Genomic DNA, 16,894 nt, shown 5'->3' with positions numbered 1-16,894 from the left:
TTGAGTCGTTACTGTCCACCCCTGGTTGACAAGGTATCTCCAATGCATCGATTTCTCCCTAAGTCAACACCGAGGCTAAACTCCACTGGCTTATGCACCTGAGAGTGTTCTCTCCACAAATCAATAGCAAGTGGTTGTGTCGCTTGGATAAGCAGCCTGAATAAACCATTCATCCACCCAGCCAGCAGGCTGCACCTAATCGTAGCTGGACTGAATAGCAACGCTAGGCCCGCTGTCTGGCGTAATACATTATATGAGGATGGCTGAGAATGATTCAAGCTACCTAGAAATGATTCAATATCAAACAATAAACACCTCTGCCGGAGTCTGACTAGCTGTCTCATCTTTCACAGTGGACCCATCTTATCTTTGCACCGTGAAAGACGTTGAGACAGACAGTAGGAAAGCTGAGAGGGAGACAGTGTAGGAGAGACAGACAGAAGGAAAGCTGAGAGGGAGACTGTGTAGGAGAGACAGACAGAAGGAAAGCTGAGAGGGAGACAGTGTAGGAGAGACAGACAGAAGGAAAGCTGAGAGGGAGACAGTGTAAGAGAGACAGACAGAAGGAAAGCTGAGAGGGAGACAGTGTAGGAGAGACAGACAGAAGGAAAGCTGAGAGGGAGAGTGCAGTCTCCCTCTCAGATTTCCTACTGTCTGTCTCTCCTACACATGTGTAGGAGAGACAGACAGTAGGAAATCTGAGAGTGAGACAGTGTAGTCTACACCGACAGACGGTACGACAGTTGAGACGGAGACAGTGTAGTCTCCCTACACCGACAGACGGTAGGACAGTTGAGACGGGGACAGATAGTAGTAAAGCTGAGAGGGAGACAGTGTAGGAGAGACAGGCATTAGTAGAGCTGAGAGGGACACAGTGTAGGAGAGACAGGCATTAGTAGAGCTGAGAGCGACACAGTGTAGGAGAGACAGATAGTAGTAGAGCTGAGATGGAGACAGTTTAGGAGAGACAGATAGTAGTAGAGCTGAGATGGAGACAGTTTAGGAGAAACAGACGGTAGGACAGTTGAGAGGGAGCCAGGGACACAACACAGCTAGGCAATAGAATACATTCATCTGGCCATTTGATTTTAGTTATTAAATTACATCCAAACTTAATTGCCACGTGATAAAATACCTGTAAGAATATCTTTTAGATTTCCATCTCCCATCTGCTGTGGAAGCTTTCCAGGAATTAATTATAATTTACATCACTGTGAGTTATTAAAATGTGTATACACACTATATGTCACTGCCGGGCACATACCTTGTGTCTCCATATTTAAAATGTTTTCCCTCATGAATTAATTCCCTATTTTGTCATACAAAAGAGTCATGAAAACTATAGAAAAAAAGAAAGAAAGCTGTGAGCTTGTAGACCTATCTTTAACAATTTGACAGAAGTGTGGTTTTATAAACATTAACCAATGAAAAGTATTGTAAGTAAGAGCTTGTGACTAAATAATAACACAATACATTGGATCCATTGGAACACAGGTTAATTTCTACATTTCCTGAAAAGTAACCGTTTTGGACATACAAGGTTTTAGCCTGACAGAGATGATATAGCCTACTATAACTGTGTGTGTGTGTGTGTGTGTGTGTGTGTGTGTGTGTGTGTGTGTGTGTGTGTGTGTGTGTGTGTGCATGCCTCTGTGCATGTACCTGTGTGTGTACGCTCTGTGCATGTACCTGTGTGTACGCTCTGTGCATGATGCTGAGAGCTCAGAGAGGGTGTCATGAGCTAGCTAGCCAGTTTGTATTACTCTGTTTATGCGTGCGTGAGTGCGTGCGTGTGTGGGAAGTGTTGACAGGTGCCATATCAGCAGTTTTATTCTAAAGCACTCCACACACAGCTGCCATGAATAGCACAAATAGCTGTAATTAACTTGAAAAATGTGGTGTAGAAGAAGCAAACTGACGAGTCATGATTACTTGGACCAATAAGACTTTATTCACAAGAGTTTTCTGTTTCACCGATAGAACAAAAATATCTTCTATTTGGTTGTTTTGTTGAATATGTACAGACTCAAACTCCAAACTCCATTGATAACACATGGAATATGACAAACAAGCGGGCAAAAGTAATGTAGAAATCAGGAAGCTAACGGCATAGAGAGATGACACATCTGAGATGGATACGGTTGGCTGCAGGATTTTATTTGATTTACACTTTTTTGTAATGTCACTACTGGCTCTGATAACTGCTATTTGAGGAAAGTATATAGTTGTTGATATACTTTGTTTGCTGGTTGAAAGCACATTGCACTCTGAACCTGTTAAAATACGTGTCTACTACAACAGTCAAGTGGTGATCTCATACTCCATTGATTTGCTCCTAGAACGATCAATGTCCTTCTAACACAACACCGAGCTCTCATATAAGAATCTGACATTTTGAAATTCAAACAGACACCGATACCCACAAATCCAAAATAAACATCAGTACCAATAGATATAATACAGTGCAATGGTTCTCAAAGTGGGGTCCAGGGACCCTGAGAGTCTCTTGAGAAGATTCCAAATGGACCCTTGCAGGTTTGTAACTCTGAGAGTGTTCCGTTTTGGTACACTCTCAGAGTTATGGCTGTCCTTGAATCTTAAAGGTTTAAGAACCATTGATGAAAAAAACAATTACCTGTTATATTATATGTTAATAATGTTAATGTGTTAGCTATACTAACACATTGCAAACCATGGGGATGTTCCTGTCGGTCACACAGTGGTGGAACGTCACCAAAATAGTGAAAAGTCACATAATTTATTATGTCGAGGTTTAACAAATTTGGGAAATGTTAGTTTGTTTACACTGGTACTGTAAATACATGTTGATGCCAATACCTTTTCACTTTTATAACATTTTTGAATACAGTACTTTTATTTGAAACAATGTATTTTTATATTGTGGGATTGCTACTTTTACTTCTTCTTTTTCTGGTACTTCTTCCACCATTGCTGTCAGACTAATAGGTGTGACCATAGGCTTAAGATAGGGCCACTGCAGAAATGTTCATGTATGATGCTGTTGTTGCCCTTGGTGTGTTTAGAAAATAAACTACAACATCCAGCATCCAGTGTCGTAAAGAACTACAGAACTACAGACTGGATGGATAAGAGTCTGATGCATCGGGCTGATAGTAGCATTTTGGACCATATTTTGTCGACTAAGAATGCCAATATGGCAAAAAAATATGTTTTTGTTTCTTTCAAAATAGATACTTGTTGAAAAATATCTACTTTGAATGCACAGGGAATACAATCTCAGTCACTACTCTTAAATGGTAATAGTAGCCTACTTGAACTGTAAAATAGGGTAAACGATAAACAATACATCCACTATATTAATTTTCAGAATAATGATCATAATTAGAGAGAGAGTGAGAGTGAGAGAGAGAGAGAGAGGGAGGGAGGGCGGGAGAGAGAGAATATTGGCCTTCCATAATCGGCCTTGAAAAATCTATATGGACCACCTTCACCAAAAACATTGTAAATACGCTATTCATGCACTAGAATCGAGGATGTGAGTCAATGCTACATATTGTACACACGCGCATACGCACACACAGACAGTCTTAGTTCCATTTGTCTTGGAGGCTAGCGGTGGAATGATTAGGTGGAGATTAATCACAATACAATTTTAGCAATTTAACTATTTGTTGTGTCATACAAAACTAATAAATTACCTTATGTGATGTAAAAAGTAACTGTGATTTCTGCCTGACAACAAACGATATGGACTGGCAAGACTGTGACTCACCCAACTGGAATGGTGCTCTAGTCTGCAGACAAGCAGACACTTGTTATTGTGCTGTTTTATTAAGGCAGGCCCAAGCCAATAAACAACCACTCCAACTCTCCGTCTATTAATCCCAGTGGCTTCAGTGCTTGTACTGACAACTATACTAATCATAATAACAACAAACGCGTGGGTTGGATCGGTGATTGATGTTAATGTTGTAACATGATGATATCATAATGAAACAAATAAATGTAATACACAGCACTTATCAATATGTTCATGTGACACGGATACTGAATATACCCACGCACGCACGCACGCACGCACGCACACACGCACGCACACACCGAAAACAAATCGGTATCCAGCACTGGTCGAGAAACCAAGAAAATATTTAATTCATCCATTTTAAATGCTTGGAGATGACATAAAGGAGACTCTAGGGGGCGTCTAGTCTATATACCTACGGATATTAAGGTATGGGCGGAACCACGTTCACAATGAGAGGAGAGGAGAGGAGAGGAAAGGAGAAGAGAGGGGAGGGGAGGAGAGGAGGCCATCTGCTTCTCACTGAGGAAGCGCTTTGAGGATGACGTTCACCTCCTCTGCTACCGCCGTCAACGCAAACTCAAACTGATCCTAGAGAGAGAGAGAGAGAGAGACAGGAAAACTTAAGAAGAGAGGAATAGGAATAAATACAGAATAAATATGTACAACTTCACAGGTGGTACTTGGCCGGAATTGGGGAGATTACTACTCAAGCACTTCCGTTTTCCCCCGCTCCATTGTAAGAAAAGGCTATTATCAGCATTAGCTCACACTAGCTATCTTTCTCGAGAAATGTTTATATTCCAATCACAATACGATGAACAATCTGAAATCAGATCCAAACCTCGGATGTCTGATCAGAAACATTTTTATTTCCGGACTTTTACTTGTAAGTAACAGAGTATTTCGGCATCGCAGTACATTGATACTTTTACTTAAGTAAAACATTTGAGTACTTTTTCCAGCACAGTGAGCGAGCCTGCAGTGTTCCCAGGATCAATGTGACCGCGACCGCTGGGCGATAGCGGGCTGGTTCAGGAGGATCCGTGGTTTTCATAATAATAAAGGCAGCGCTTGGATCGATACGGTGACTGTTGTCTCTCTAATTACCCTCACAGATCACTCCACCGCGGCTTTATGAGCGCTGCGTCGCCGCCGCATATAGCACCACTTTATTACAGCCTCAATCATACACGTTTTTAATATCTCACGTCTCCCATTGATGTACGGCCGTAATAAATGCTTTACAATCTATGATCTCTGTACTGTGCTGTACTTGAGGATATTCATTTAACACGTTCAAACCGGGAACGCATCCGTGTCATTTTAGATTTTAACATTGGTTGTTCAGAAATAGCAGATTATGCAAGCTTGTAGCTTGTACATCTGACATTTTTTGCAAATGTATTCAAATCTTTTTGCATACATTTGCAATTTGCAATCTTTTTTTAAAGCGAATGTTTGTAGGTCAAATCTTAGCTTCTGGGGGTCCGTGGAACACAATGTTTTGAGATGGGGGTCCTCTGTCAAATATATAGTACTGTATTGCACTTTCGGAGTCTTTGACATGAAGAAGTTTGAGCACCACTTATATAGTATTATTAACATACGATTGTCAGAAAATTGTTAGGATTTAGAAGACATTTGGTCTTAATGGGTTAAACCGCTCGATTTATTGCACCGCGGTCGGGTTTGCTATCCTATAAACACTGTTTAATACATGCCATTGTCCTGCAGAAACCTTGTATCTATTTCAACCCTTATGTGCTTATTGTTTTAGAAAATGAATAATGCCCTACTTACAAGAGTGTTGTACAAGAGTTTTGAGCTTGTCGGTCGGCTGTTTCCGCTACTTTTGAAATATTTGTTTTTAAGTGAAAGTGGTTATGTCTGTGTGTTTTTTCTGACCAATACGTGTGGTGGGGGGCTCAGAGTGCGTCCACTATGGAAAGTAGGCTTTCAACTCCACAAAACCATCTTTGTATTGGTGAGTAGCGGAAATGTTATTTTTATTTTTGCAGCAGTCGACAGGCAGTGCCGGGCAGTGCAGCCTTTCATGCGTGTGCAGGAAGTTGAAAGAACCATATGGTTAAGGAGAAGTCCTTAATGCTATGAACCAGAGCTAGGGTTAACCCTGAACACTATGAACCAGAGCTAGGGTTAACCCTGAACACTATGAACCAGAGCTAGGGTTAACCCAGAACATTATGAACCAGAGCTAGGGTTAACCCAGAACATTATGAACCAGAGCTAGGGTTAACCCTGAACACTATTAACCAGAGCTAGGGTTAAACCAGAACATTATGAACCAGAGCTAGGGTTAACCCAGAACATTATGAACCAGAGCTAGGGTTAACCCTGAACACTATTAACCAGAGCTAGGGTTAACCCTGAACACTATGAACCAGAGCTAGGGTTAACCCAGAACATTATGAACCAGAGATAGGGTTAACCCAGAACATTATGAACCAGAGCTAGGGTTAACCCTGAACACTATTAACCAGAGCTAGGGTTAACCCAGAACATTATGAACCAGAGATAGGGTTAATCCTGAACACTATTAACCAGAGCTAGGGTTAACCCTGAACACTATGAACCAGAGCTAGGGTTAACCCAGAACATTATGAACCAGAGCTAGGGTTAACCCAGAACATTATGAACCAGAGCTAGGGTTAACCCAGAACATTATGAACCAGAGCTAGGGTTAACCCAGAACATTATGAACCAGAGCTAGGGTTAACCCAGAACATTATGAACCAGAGCTAGGGTTAACCCAGAACATTATGAACCAGAGCTAGTGTTAACCCAGAACATTATGAACCAGAGCTAGTGTTAACCCAGGACATTATGAACCAGAGCTAGGGTTAACCCAGAACATTATGAACCAGAGCTAGGGTTAACCCAGGACATTCCATTAGCTGAAGCTTTCCACAACCTGTGAAGTTCTGTGATGTTTTTTTCTTTTCTTTCTTTTTTCTCCTTTATGACCAGAACCAGGCCTGAAGGGGAAGGTACAGTACGTCATAACACAATTTTATGACTCTCTATTTCATGGGTTGTGAGCTTGTAGATGTACTATTTTCAGCAGTAATCTGGGTTCTAGGTTCCCAGACCTCAGGGTTATAGCACTGAGCAGGGCCCACGTTCCGAGAACCTTAAAGATGGAGTGCCATAGCTTTGTACTTTCTCTGTTTTGTATTATGAATCACGGCCCTCTGTCTTTATCTGAAAGCCAGCCGTAGCGCATGGAAACAAAGCCTGAACCCTTGAAATGCGCTTCATGGCACAACACGTTCACTTAGTTTAAGATATTTTTGGGGGCTTTTCTGCCTTTATCCCGATAGTCCAGTGGAGCCGGACAGGAATCAAGGAGAGTCAGTCGACTAAAAAGTATGATGAAAAATGTTCGTCGACTACCTTTTTTCACTGACGAAAACAAAACAAAATAAAAACTAAGCTAATAATATCACTAACACTAAGACAAAATGTATTGACAATTTCATCAACAAATACAAAACTAGACTACGATGTTAAGGAGGGACTAGTGAAGAACAGATCCAGTAGAACTAAAAGACAAGACATTTTACATTTGGTGGTGTTTGGTGTTGCGCTCTGATCTACAAGCTTTGCAACGTTTTGCCTTGCAATGCTTTGTGAGCTTGTAGATTGTCTATTTTCAGCATGCAACAAAGTGTGAAATCAGCCATTACAACGTCACCAAGGCCTGTCATATATATGGCCATAACAGGGTGAAAGGTACCTTGTTTTGCACCATGGCTGGTCTCTGGTCTCTCAGGTGCTCCAGGGTTGCAGCTATGTCGATCTCCTTGGCACCTGAAAAACACACACATTTTAACCACTTAGACCCTCAGGGCTCTATAGGATACTAGTGAGTTATTATAGGAAAGGTTTCCGCTAGCCTCACAAGTCGCGCTGCGACGCCTTGTGAGCTTGGCGAATGGTGAAAGTCTTACCCACGATAAGGATGCTTGGATTTAATAAGTGGTTACTTATTGAATTGATTTGAGTCCACATTTATGAAATATATTTCAAGGGCCCAAACATTTGTTTCAGTTGCCTCTGATGCCATTATGTGTGCACTCAAAATAACATGCGTGTCAGTGCATGGGTCCATGCTATACAGAATACAGCATACATGTATCATGTATGTACACATTCACCGTCAACATATACTGTAGGACAGGTCATACACTTCCATCTGCCATATTACTATAATGCTGGGAAGGTTATGGGTGCAGAAAGCACCTTCTTCTCCAAACAGGGAAGGTTATGGGTGCAGAAAGCACCTTCTTCTCCAAACAGGGAAGGTTATGGGTGCAGAAAGCACCTTCTTCTCCAAACAGGGAAGGTTATGGGTGCAGAAAGCACCTTCTCCTCCAAACAGGGAAGGTTATGGGTGCAGAAAGCACCTTCTTCTCCAAACAGGGAAGGTTATGCGTGCAGAAAGCACCTTCTCCTACAAATAGGGAAGGTTATGGGTGCAGAAAGCACCTTCTCCTCCAAATAGAATCGACCGCCTAATGGATTGAACAGTATGTTGCAAGCTGCTTTTACTACACTTGTAATAACACCGTAATCCTCAAGCCTCTGACCACCAGCCTGTAGACATGGCCTAAGCTGCCAAATATAAAAGCAAATGAGCTGTCTCTCCCTCTCTCTCTCTCCTATGATATCAGTGTAAGAGCACATACTGTACACTATATACATACTGTCCAATGCCTGATATTTGGGCCTGATTACCAATGTTTTGACTGATATCTTGTACAATTTATTTTTTAAACGTTAAAGTTTCTATTTTAGAACATTTTACTTATGAGCAAAGAAGTAAATATATCCCCCCATCCCCAAATTGCCAATGTATAAAGCTAACAATGCACTGAAACATAACACATCGTAAGCTTGTAGATCTGCAATTTTAAAGCATTTTAGAAAGTTTCATTGTTCACCTATAATGTCCCGATGTGCCTTGCATGGTTTCCTCTAGCTGCCATCGGTGTGTGAATGTGTGTGTGAATGGGTGAATGTAATGCACAATCATCAAACAACCATTTAATAAAAGAAGAAGAAAAAGAAGTCAAATAATGACTGATATATCAGCCCAAACAAGACACTGACCTTTTGCCATCTTGTTGAGGACCATGTCAATCAGAATGTACGTTCCACTGCGTCCCGCCCCATCACTAAAAACGCACGCACACGCACACACACACACACACACACACACACACACACACACACACACACACACACACACACACACACACACACACACACACACACACACACACAGTGGTTAATGTATGTTTTGTATTAACAAACTAATTAACTAACTCTACTGATTTCACCAGTGAAATGAGACACTGTAGTGTGTGATCTTAATGCTGTCTGTCTGTCTGTCTGTCTGTCTGTCTGTCTGTCTGTCTGTCTGTCTGTCTGTCTGTCTGTCTGTCTGTCTGTCTGTCTGTCTGTCTGTCTGTCTGTCTGTCTGTCTGTCTGACTGACTGACTCCAAGGTCTCCAATTAAAAGTCTCTCTCACTGTGTTGGACAGTTTGTCAAGTTGAAATTAGATGATTCATCTGATTGTTCTCCTCCTATTAATTCATTGTTGCTCGTCTTCCCCCATTCCCTTAATAGAGTGACAGACTGTTAATTAGAAAGTAAAAGTCTCCTGGCCGTGGTCCAATTTAAGTAATTTGCATTTCTTGTTTGTGATGCGTTTGTGATGTGTTAATGTTTATGCCTCTATGCTGGTATTTGTCATTTCTGTCTTTCGTACACAGTGAAATCCTCAGTGTTAACCCTGTAACACCCGGATTCATTTCTACTTGCAAAAAAGAGATTTCAACCTACTTTATAATAATTATTAAAATAATAATAATAAATTAATAATTTACATTTGGGGGATATCTTTCACAATAATAAATAAAACATGTTCTAGACATTCTAATGATCACAACAAATATATATTACAGGCATTTTAATTACTTTTATCAGGGTTAAAGGTCAAAGGTCATAGGTTAATTTTCATTAAGAATTGTCCAGAGATTTTGAAGTTGTGTGAATTTCTGCCTCATGTGGGAGGTATTTATATGCAAATATCATGACCGATGGCATTGCAAGACTAAACAATGAACATCAATTAAAGTTGTTAAAGGGTTAAAGGTGATATAAGTGATATTCTTTTGGTTAAAACTAAAAGGTTTTTGGCTTAAGCTTGATATACTGATAGTAACCGTTAAGTGGTTCCCAACTTATTATTTTTTTCTGGATCAAGGCACTCGGACATCTCGAAAGATTACGGCCCAACATACAGCCGTGTGAAGTGGTTCAGATGAGATATGAGATGAGATAAGATATACTTTATTGTCCCATGAGGGGAAATTTGTCTTGGGCAAAAGTGCAGTAATACATCAACGTTTCTAACACAGACAAACAATACACAATAGCAGTATTGTACAAGGTATAGTATCACAGGTATAGGTTATTAGACAATATGCCATTCTTTATCCGCAAGTAACATTTTCAGTGAATTACGCATTTAGGAGCTTCCACTGTGCATAAACGTTATCTTGCGGCCACACAACCCACTATTCATATTGCCGACACCTATATTTGCGAGTGGAGGTGTGTCTGTAGGCGCGTTGATGCACTTTCCCTATATTTGCTATCTTATGCACACAGGTTTAGGACAACGGAAAGTGCCTCTTCAAACCACCCGTAATGCAAATCCGTTTGATAAAAGAATGGCTCCTGATTTCAGAGCTGCCTCAACGCAGAACATTCACTGCAGCTCAGAGGTCTCGTTCGGTCTTAATTCTCCACAAATATACAATTAGTGTAACATTACTACTTATATGCCGTTGTTGTTCAGTCACTGCACTTTGGCTTTGCAAGGCATCTTCTTGAGTTTTTTTATTTTATTTAAAGAAAATGTTTTGAAATGGTTTTGAACATGCCCCAAATAGTGTGTAGAACAAACAGAATGTTAATGTAATATGATGAATACTTGCCTGCAGTGGACTATGATAGGACAAGAGCGCCCCCTGTAGCACTTGTTAACTTTTCTGCAAATAGAAGAAAAAGCACACACACACACAGTTTAATGTTAACACAACACCAATAATACACACATCAATAACAGCACAAACACTAGATACGTACAGCACTGGTGCTCAATGTTGGGCTTGGGGACCACTAGCGGTCCAAACGGATCTGTGTCTGTTTCTCTGAGTGTACAGTATATACGAATGGTTAGGGGTCCATTTGGTTCTGTTTGCACACTCTCAAGAGTTACTGACTTGGAAGGGTTGATTTGGATCCCCTGGTGGTCCCTGGACCCTACATGGAGAAAGACTGTGAAACGGCACTTTAGCTAAATGCTATTGTACATCACGCCTTACTGTTGATTTAGTTGATTTCGTTCAAAGCCAAAGCTCTGGGCTCAATACTCAGCAAGGTTTATATTCTTCTTCTTCTTCTTTTTTTCCTGAGGCTGTCAGAGCCCTGAACAAAATAAACTAAAAAGAACTAAACTGCAGTAAATCTGTAATGTCCCTTAGCATTAACACATTTGATCCCATCGACGGGTATACTCGTCTTAATTAATTCATTCATTATGCAAGGCGCTCATGACAATAGGCTAGTCTTAAGGCGTTTAATATCGCTATAAGATTTCCTCGCTATTTTCCATGTTTGGAATCGCTCCGGTTGCTAGGGACACTTGCTAGGACATTGTCTGCACTGCGTCTGCGCGACCACATTGGCGTTTTCTAGAGCAAGGATGGACCTCACTTTAGCTCGCTAGCATTGATGCTATGCTTTAGCATCTAAGATGGCACCCAAAACCGCATTACAGTGGAATAGCTTCTCATCATGTGGCACCCAAGCTCCACCACTTTCGTCCACCAGGTGGCAGGTTGTGTTAACCTCTTAAACCCCAGGGGGGTCCAGGGGGGGAAATAAAAAACATCGGAGTTGGAACCGGAGACCAATTGGGTCTCCATTTACCCGCTGAGAGCTGTTCATGAGGTGGACAGCCGCTAGAGTATGAGATGTTTTAAACATCAAACAAACAAACAAACAAACAAACAAACAAACAAACAAACAAACAAACAAACAAACAAATAAATAAATCGTCCTGTTCGGCCAGGCTTTCCTATAGTTTGGAGAGTCAGGCCATCTGGGTGTGGGTGTATATATATACACATACTGTACACACACTGTTGCGATACATTTCAACGTCAGATGTGATTGAACCACGGAGATTCCTAACATCAAAGAGGCCTGAGGCCTATACCCACAATGCCTTTCACCGCCGAGCAGGCGTGATCAAGGCCGTGCGAGTTCAATTTTGGCAGGCAGGGGATCCATCTCTGATTCCTTTTCATGACCACGCTACTAAGTAATAAACTAAATATTAACACTATCCACCAATAATCTATTATGTAAACATCTTGACGTGTAATATATAATATAATAATATATATTGGTTGACGGTTCTTAGTTTATGGGGTTTTTAGATGAAGTGATGGTATGTGGTATATCGTTGCTGTTGGACTGAAATCTTGTCTCTCCTTTTCTTCTTACAAATTATTTGATCAGCGAAAAACATTGTTTATTGTCATGATGTGTCACAACTCGAGTTGGCTTTGTCCGTGGCGTAATCGTCTTTAAATAAATACTTTTTGAAATGTCTATGAGGAAAATGAATGAGGAATTAACTTCTGGTTCTAGCGTCGTCATGAAAGGGGGCGGGACTGCCACGCTCTATAGCGGCCGACTATGCAGTTTGCATGTTTTCCCTCTATCACAAATTGTGTGACTGTTGCCTACTGTCGTGATTTCATCATCAAATGGAATTTTTTATACTGTACAACGCATTCAGCCTGTCAACATGGAGCAGGGATACGCTAACACTGTTCCACTGCACCGCACACAAACACACAGGTGGAATACATTAAATGAAATGCCATGTGAGCAGTGTGGGGTCTGGGGACCCCCCGGAGGTACTTGAGGAGGGGGTTCCAGGGGGTCCCCAGCAAAATGAGTTAACATCACTATCTGCTTAACTACCGTACATAATTCTTGATTAAATCTTAATGTGGAACAATCCTGAAAACACAAAACTGTCTCAAAATCTTTTGTGATGACTGGGGGATCGTTGACATGAAAATGTTTGAGAACAACCCATCTAGAGAAGGGATACGGTTGAGTAGTAACTGTACAAATGGAACCAAATGGACCCGTACGGTTTCTGTAACTCTGACAGTGTGTGTACAAATGGAACCAAATGGACTCGTACGGTTTCTGTAACTCTGATGCTCCTTTTCCACCACAGTTGAACCGGGTACGGTTATTCTTTTGTCCCGCCTAATTTTGAACCACGGAAAATTAATTGATTGCCCTGAACTGGGAACCGGTTCTGGCTGGTTCTGTGAAAGCACCAAGGTTCCAATAATCAATAGAATGGCACCAGTTCTATAGAACCCAACGTTGTTTTGGTGGAAAAGGGGGAGTTAAATGAACAGTGTATAGGTGGGGTCCCAACAAGGATATGAAAATGGTATCAAATGGCCTAACGCTTATCAAACTGCATGGGGGTCCTTGAAATTAAAACGTTGTTCGTTCAACTGCACCCGAGACAAACAGACAAAAGGCATAAATTAAATAAAAACCCTGATGCTATTTGAAGGAGGGGGGGGGGGGGGGAGGGAGAAGGAAGGAAAAAGTCAGATCCCTGGAGCAGATAGCCAGTGTGATGTTACCATGGTAACAGCCAGCCTAGGATCACCCGTGGGATGTGTGCGTGCGTGCGTGCGTGCGTGCGTGCGTGCGTGCGTGCGTGCGTGCGTGCGTGCGTGCGTGCGTGCGTGCGTGCGTGCGTGCGTGCGTGCGTGCGTGCGTGCGTGCGTGCGTGCGTGCGTGCGTGCGTGCGTGCGTGCGCGCGCGCGTGCGTGCGTGCGTGCGTATAGGGTTGGGGGGGATTCAAAGGAGGCACTCCCTAAGATTCAAGCTTGAGCGAGGACGAAAGGGAGAGAATGCATGACAGGGAAAGAGAGGGTACAATGGGTTGGGTGGGGGTGGCAGGGGGGGGGTGTAAGTCAAGCGAATCATGAGCAAGCAAAAAGGAGAGAGGTCATCACGGGTTGCTGATCACAGCGTGTTGAGACAGAGAGATGGAGGGAGGGGAGATCAGGAGAGGAGAGGAGGAGAGGAGAGGAGAGGAGGACCATGGGGTCTCTTGGTTGCAGAGTGACAGTCTCCAATGATCACTTTTGTGACTATGCAACTGGACTCATATTACTAGCTGCAACATCACAAAAATGACACTGGCCACTGCGAGTTAGCTGGAAACACCACAGAGGAGAGAGAGAGAGAGAGAGAGAGAGAGAGAGAGAGAGAGAGAGAGAGAGAGAGAGATTGGGGGTGGTGTGGGGGGGGGGGGCAGTTAGAGAGGCAGGCTGGTGAGTGGAAGGTTTAACTCTACCCCAGCAGCCCACTTAGATGTGGTTGTTCCCAGCATAACAGTAGAAGACTGTGGTTGTACTGGTCAGCTCCCAGTATAACAGACTGTGGTTGTACTGGTCAGCTCCCAGTATAACAGAATGTGGTTGTACTGGTCAGCTCCCAGTATAACAGCAGAAGACTGTGGTTGCACTGGTCAGCTCAAGTTTCTTAGGAAACACAAACCATGTAACTCTATCTAACAACTACATTCTAACCATCAAATATAATATTTTATAAACCTATACTAACTATGTGTAACTAATAGTTAGAACATAACTGTAAATAGGTTACACTGTTACAGCATTGGTTCCCAACTCTTTCTGGAACCAGGCCAGCCTATTAAATCATAGATGGCATGGGCCTATATGGCAAATAAGCCATGCATTACAAAAAAATAAATCAACGCCCTCGATGGTCCGTGTGGTCTGACTTAATGGGAAGTAACGTAGTATATTTTCTATCTATTTTAGGGGTCCCAAAAGAAAACAGGGTTGTGTGTGTTTTGGGGGCGATGGTTCCGGTTACCGTTGGGAATGGCAGAACTTATATAACCACAGGTAACATTCTATGTGATAACTGTGTGAAAGTGGTGCGCCTCCGTCAGCAGTGAGTGATGTTATAAATAAGCAGGCCATCAGGAGCGTCCTGGCGGGACTGAGATTGAAGAGAGAATACAAGTGTGAACTGTGCAGTGGTTTCTGCTGAAAGGCAATCGAAGTGCGTTATCGGGTGGAAACCTTGTATGTAAAAATAAATAAATAATAATAAAACAATCCTTTTTCATTGTTATTTCATAAACCTTTTTTAAATGGTGAAAAGCGCCCTAACAAGCTCAGAACAAGATATTCTATGTTCGCTACTTTTGTGTGACACTCTTGTATGGTGACTGAGTAGGGCATTATTTTACAAAAAAAGAAAGAAAAAAACATCAACAAGTTGAAATGTGGAGTTACAAGGTTTCTTCCCAGACGGCAATCAGAAAGAAAAGACATCTTAAGCGTCAGGCTCCGGCATTCTGCTCTGACCTCTCCTGCTCCGTCAGTGAAAAGGTCATCTTTCCTAAATGATTGTGGCTTGAGATGACATCTTTGTTGTAATAATAGCTCTGGTCCACCAAAACACCTTCATGGACCTGTACACAATATGTCTGTCTGTCTGTCTGTCTGTCTGTCTGTCTGTCTGTCTGTCTGTCTGTCTGTCTGTCTGTCTGTCTGTCTGTCTGTCTGTCTGTCTGTCTGTCTGTCTGTCTGTCTGTCTGTCTGTCTCTGTCTGTCTGTCTGTCTGTCTGTCTGTCTGTCTGTCTGTAGAAGTAGAGTTCACATGTCATTTATATTATCCTCAGCGAATTGCAAAGTTTGGACTCAACAGCCAACATGGTTACAGTAGAGGAGCTGCATGAGGTCAGACAGCGAGTAGAGAAGGATGGCGTTGGCGTTATTGAGCGGACGATGCTCGACGGGTATTTGCGGAGATGCTTTTCCTGGCGATTCGAGTCAGAAGTTTCAAAACATATGGATCTTTAGGAGGGAGTGGAGCGAGGGTTTTGGAGGCCACTGGTCTATATCACACGCACGCACGCTCGCACTCACTCAGCGCTTAAGATGCCATACGCCTCAGCGGATAGAGATAACGCTGCCTGGGGCACCCAGGAGGAAAAGTCTTACCGCCTCGTACCGTACAGGAAGAAAACCTTCTTTATAAATGTGTCTGGTGTCTTAGACCGCTGGTTCCCAAACACTGGGTCGGGGCCCATTTGTATGGGTCCCTTAATGTATTATCCCTTTATTTTTATGGGTCCACGTTATAGTTTGTTTCCTACATTTTGTTTTTAATTATAATTATTTCAAAACTTTACTAAAAAGAAAGGGAAAAAAAACATTCTCAAAAAAGCAAAGATTTTCATGAATTAATTAAGTTCTGTCAGATAACTCATGAATAGATTGAACAAATAGAATTATAGAATGAGAATATAAGTGTTCATATAATATTTTATCTTGGAGTTCGGCTCTGCTACATTTTCCTCCCTGCTCGGCACAATTTTACAACCATCATTCACAACATATCAGTGAGATAGATATACAATAACATCCCCCCAAAGCGGAACAGAAATAGCAGAGCCCACCGGTGGTGCTGGGGTGGCGGTAGGAGCAAAAAGCTCATAATGACAACCAGGAACGCAACAGAAGGAATCCAGAAAGATTGCAGCCTTGGGTGAGCTTAAATACCCCGCCCAAATGATCAGCTGATTGCCACGACAGCGTATGACATGTTGGGAGTTGCATAGCACTGAATGAGACCCTCGGGTATATTTGCCAGAGCTAACTCCGCAAGCTACCGGTATGTACTGTATCATATCTGCTATTTTCACTAGTTTGGGTCCCGGGCAAACGTCAATTTTCTCTTTTGGGTCTCGAGCTAAAGAGTTTGGGAACCACTGTCTTAGTCTTCCTTATGCAAGGACATCACACAGTATTATGTTCTTCAGTGAGGGTTTTTTTGTGTTATTCTATAAACTTGCCCTTTAAAAAGATCATTCAGACCAATACGATAAACTATGCTTTAGAGATTTTAAAAAGATGCAA

The 16,894-nt window shown here is 42.1% G+C and overlaps 1 protein-coding gene across 1 annotated transcript in view; it reads right to left on the bottom strand.

The window, feature by feature from the left end:
* Positions 1–1,928: 1,928 nt before the first annotated feature.
* Positions 1,929–16,894, bottom strand: part of LOC306943084 (receptor-type tyrosine-protein phosphatase N2-like) — a 196,020-nt gene continuing 181,054 nt past the window's right edge. The window contains exons 19-22 of the mRNA XM_079529287.1: positions 10,817–10,870; positions 8,921–8,985; positions 7,545–7,618; positions 1,929–4,375 (exon numbers count right to left, since the gene is read on the bottom strand). Of these exons, the coding sequence (XP_079385413.1) occupies positions 4,304–4,375; positions 7,545–7,618; positions 8,921–8,985; positions 10,817–10,870 (265 nt within the window). The 3' untranslated portion in view covers positions 1,929–4,303. The remainder of the gene's footprint in view (positions 4,376–7,544; positions 7,619–8,920; positions 8,986–10,816; positions 10,871–16,894) is intronic.

This window comes from Electrona antarctica (genome assembly GCF_951216825.1).
Source record: "Electrona antarctica genome assembly, chromosome: 19".
Lineage (NCBI taxonomy): Eukaryota > Metazoa > Chordata > Actinopteri > Myctophiformes > Myctophidae > Electrona > Electrona antarctica.
This window is presented reverse-complemented; position numbering and strand designations above follow the sequence as displayed.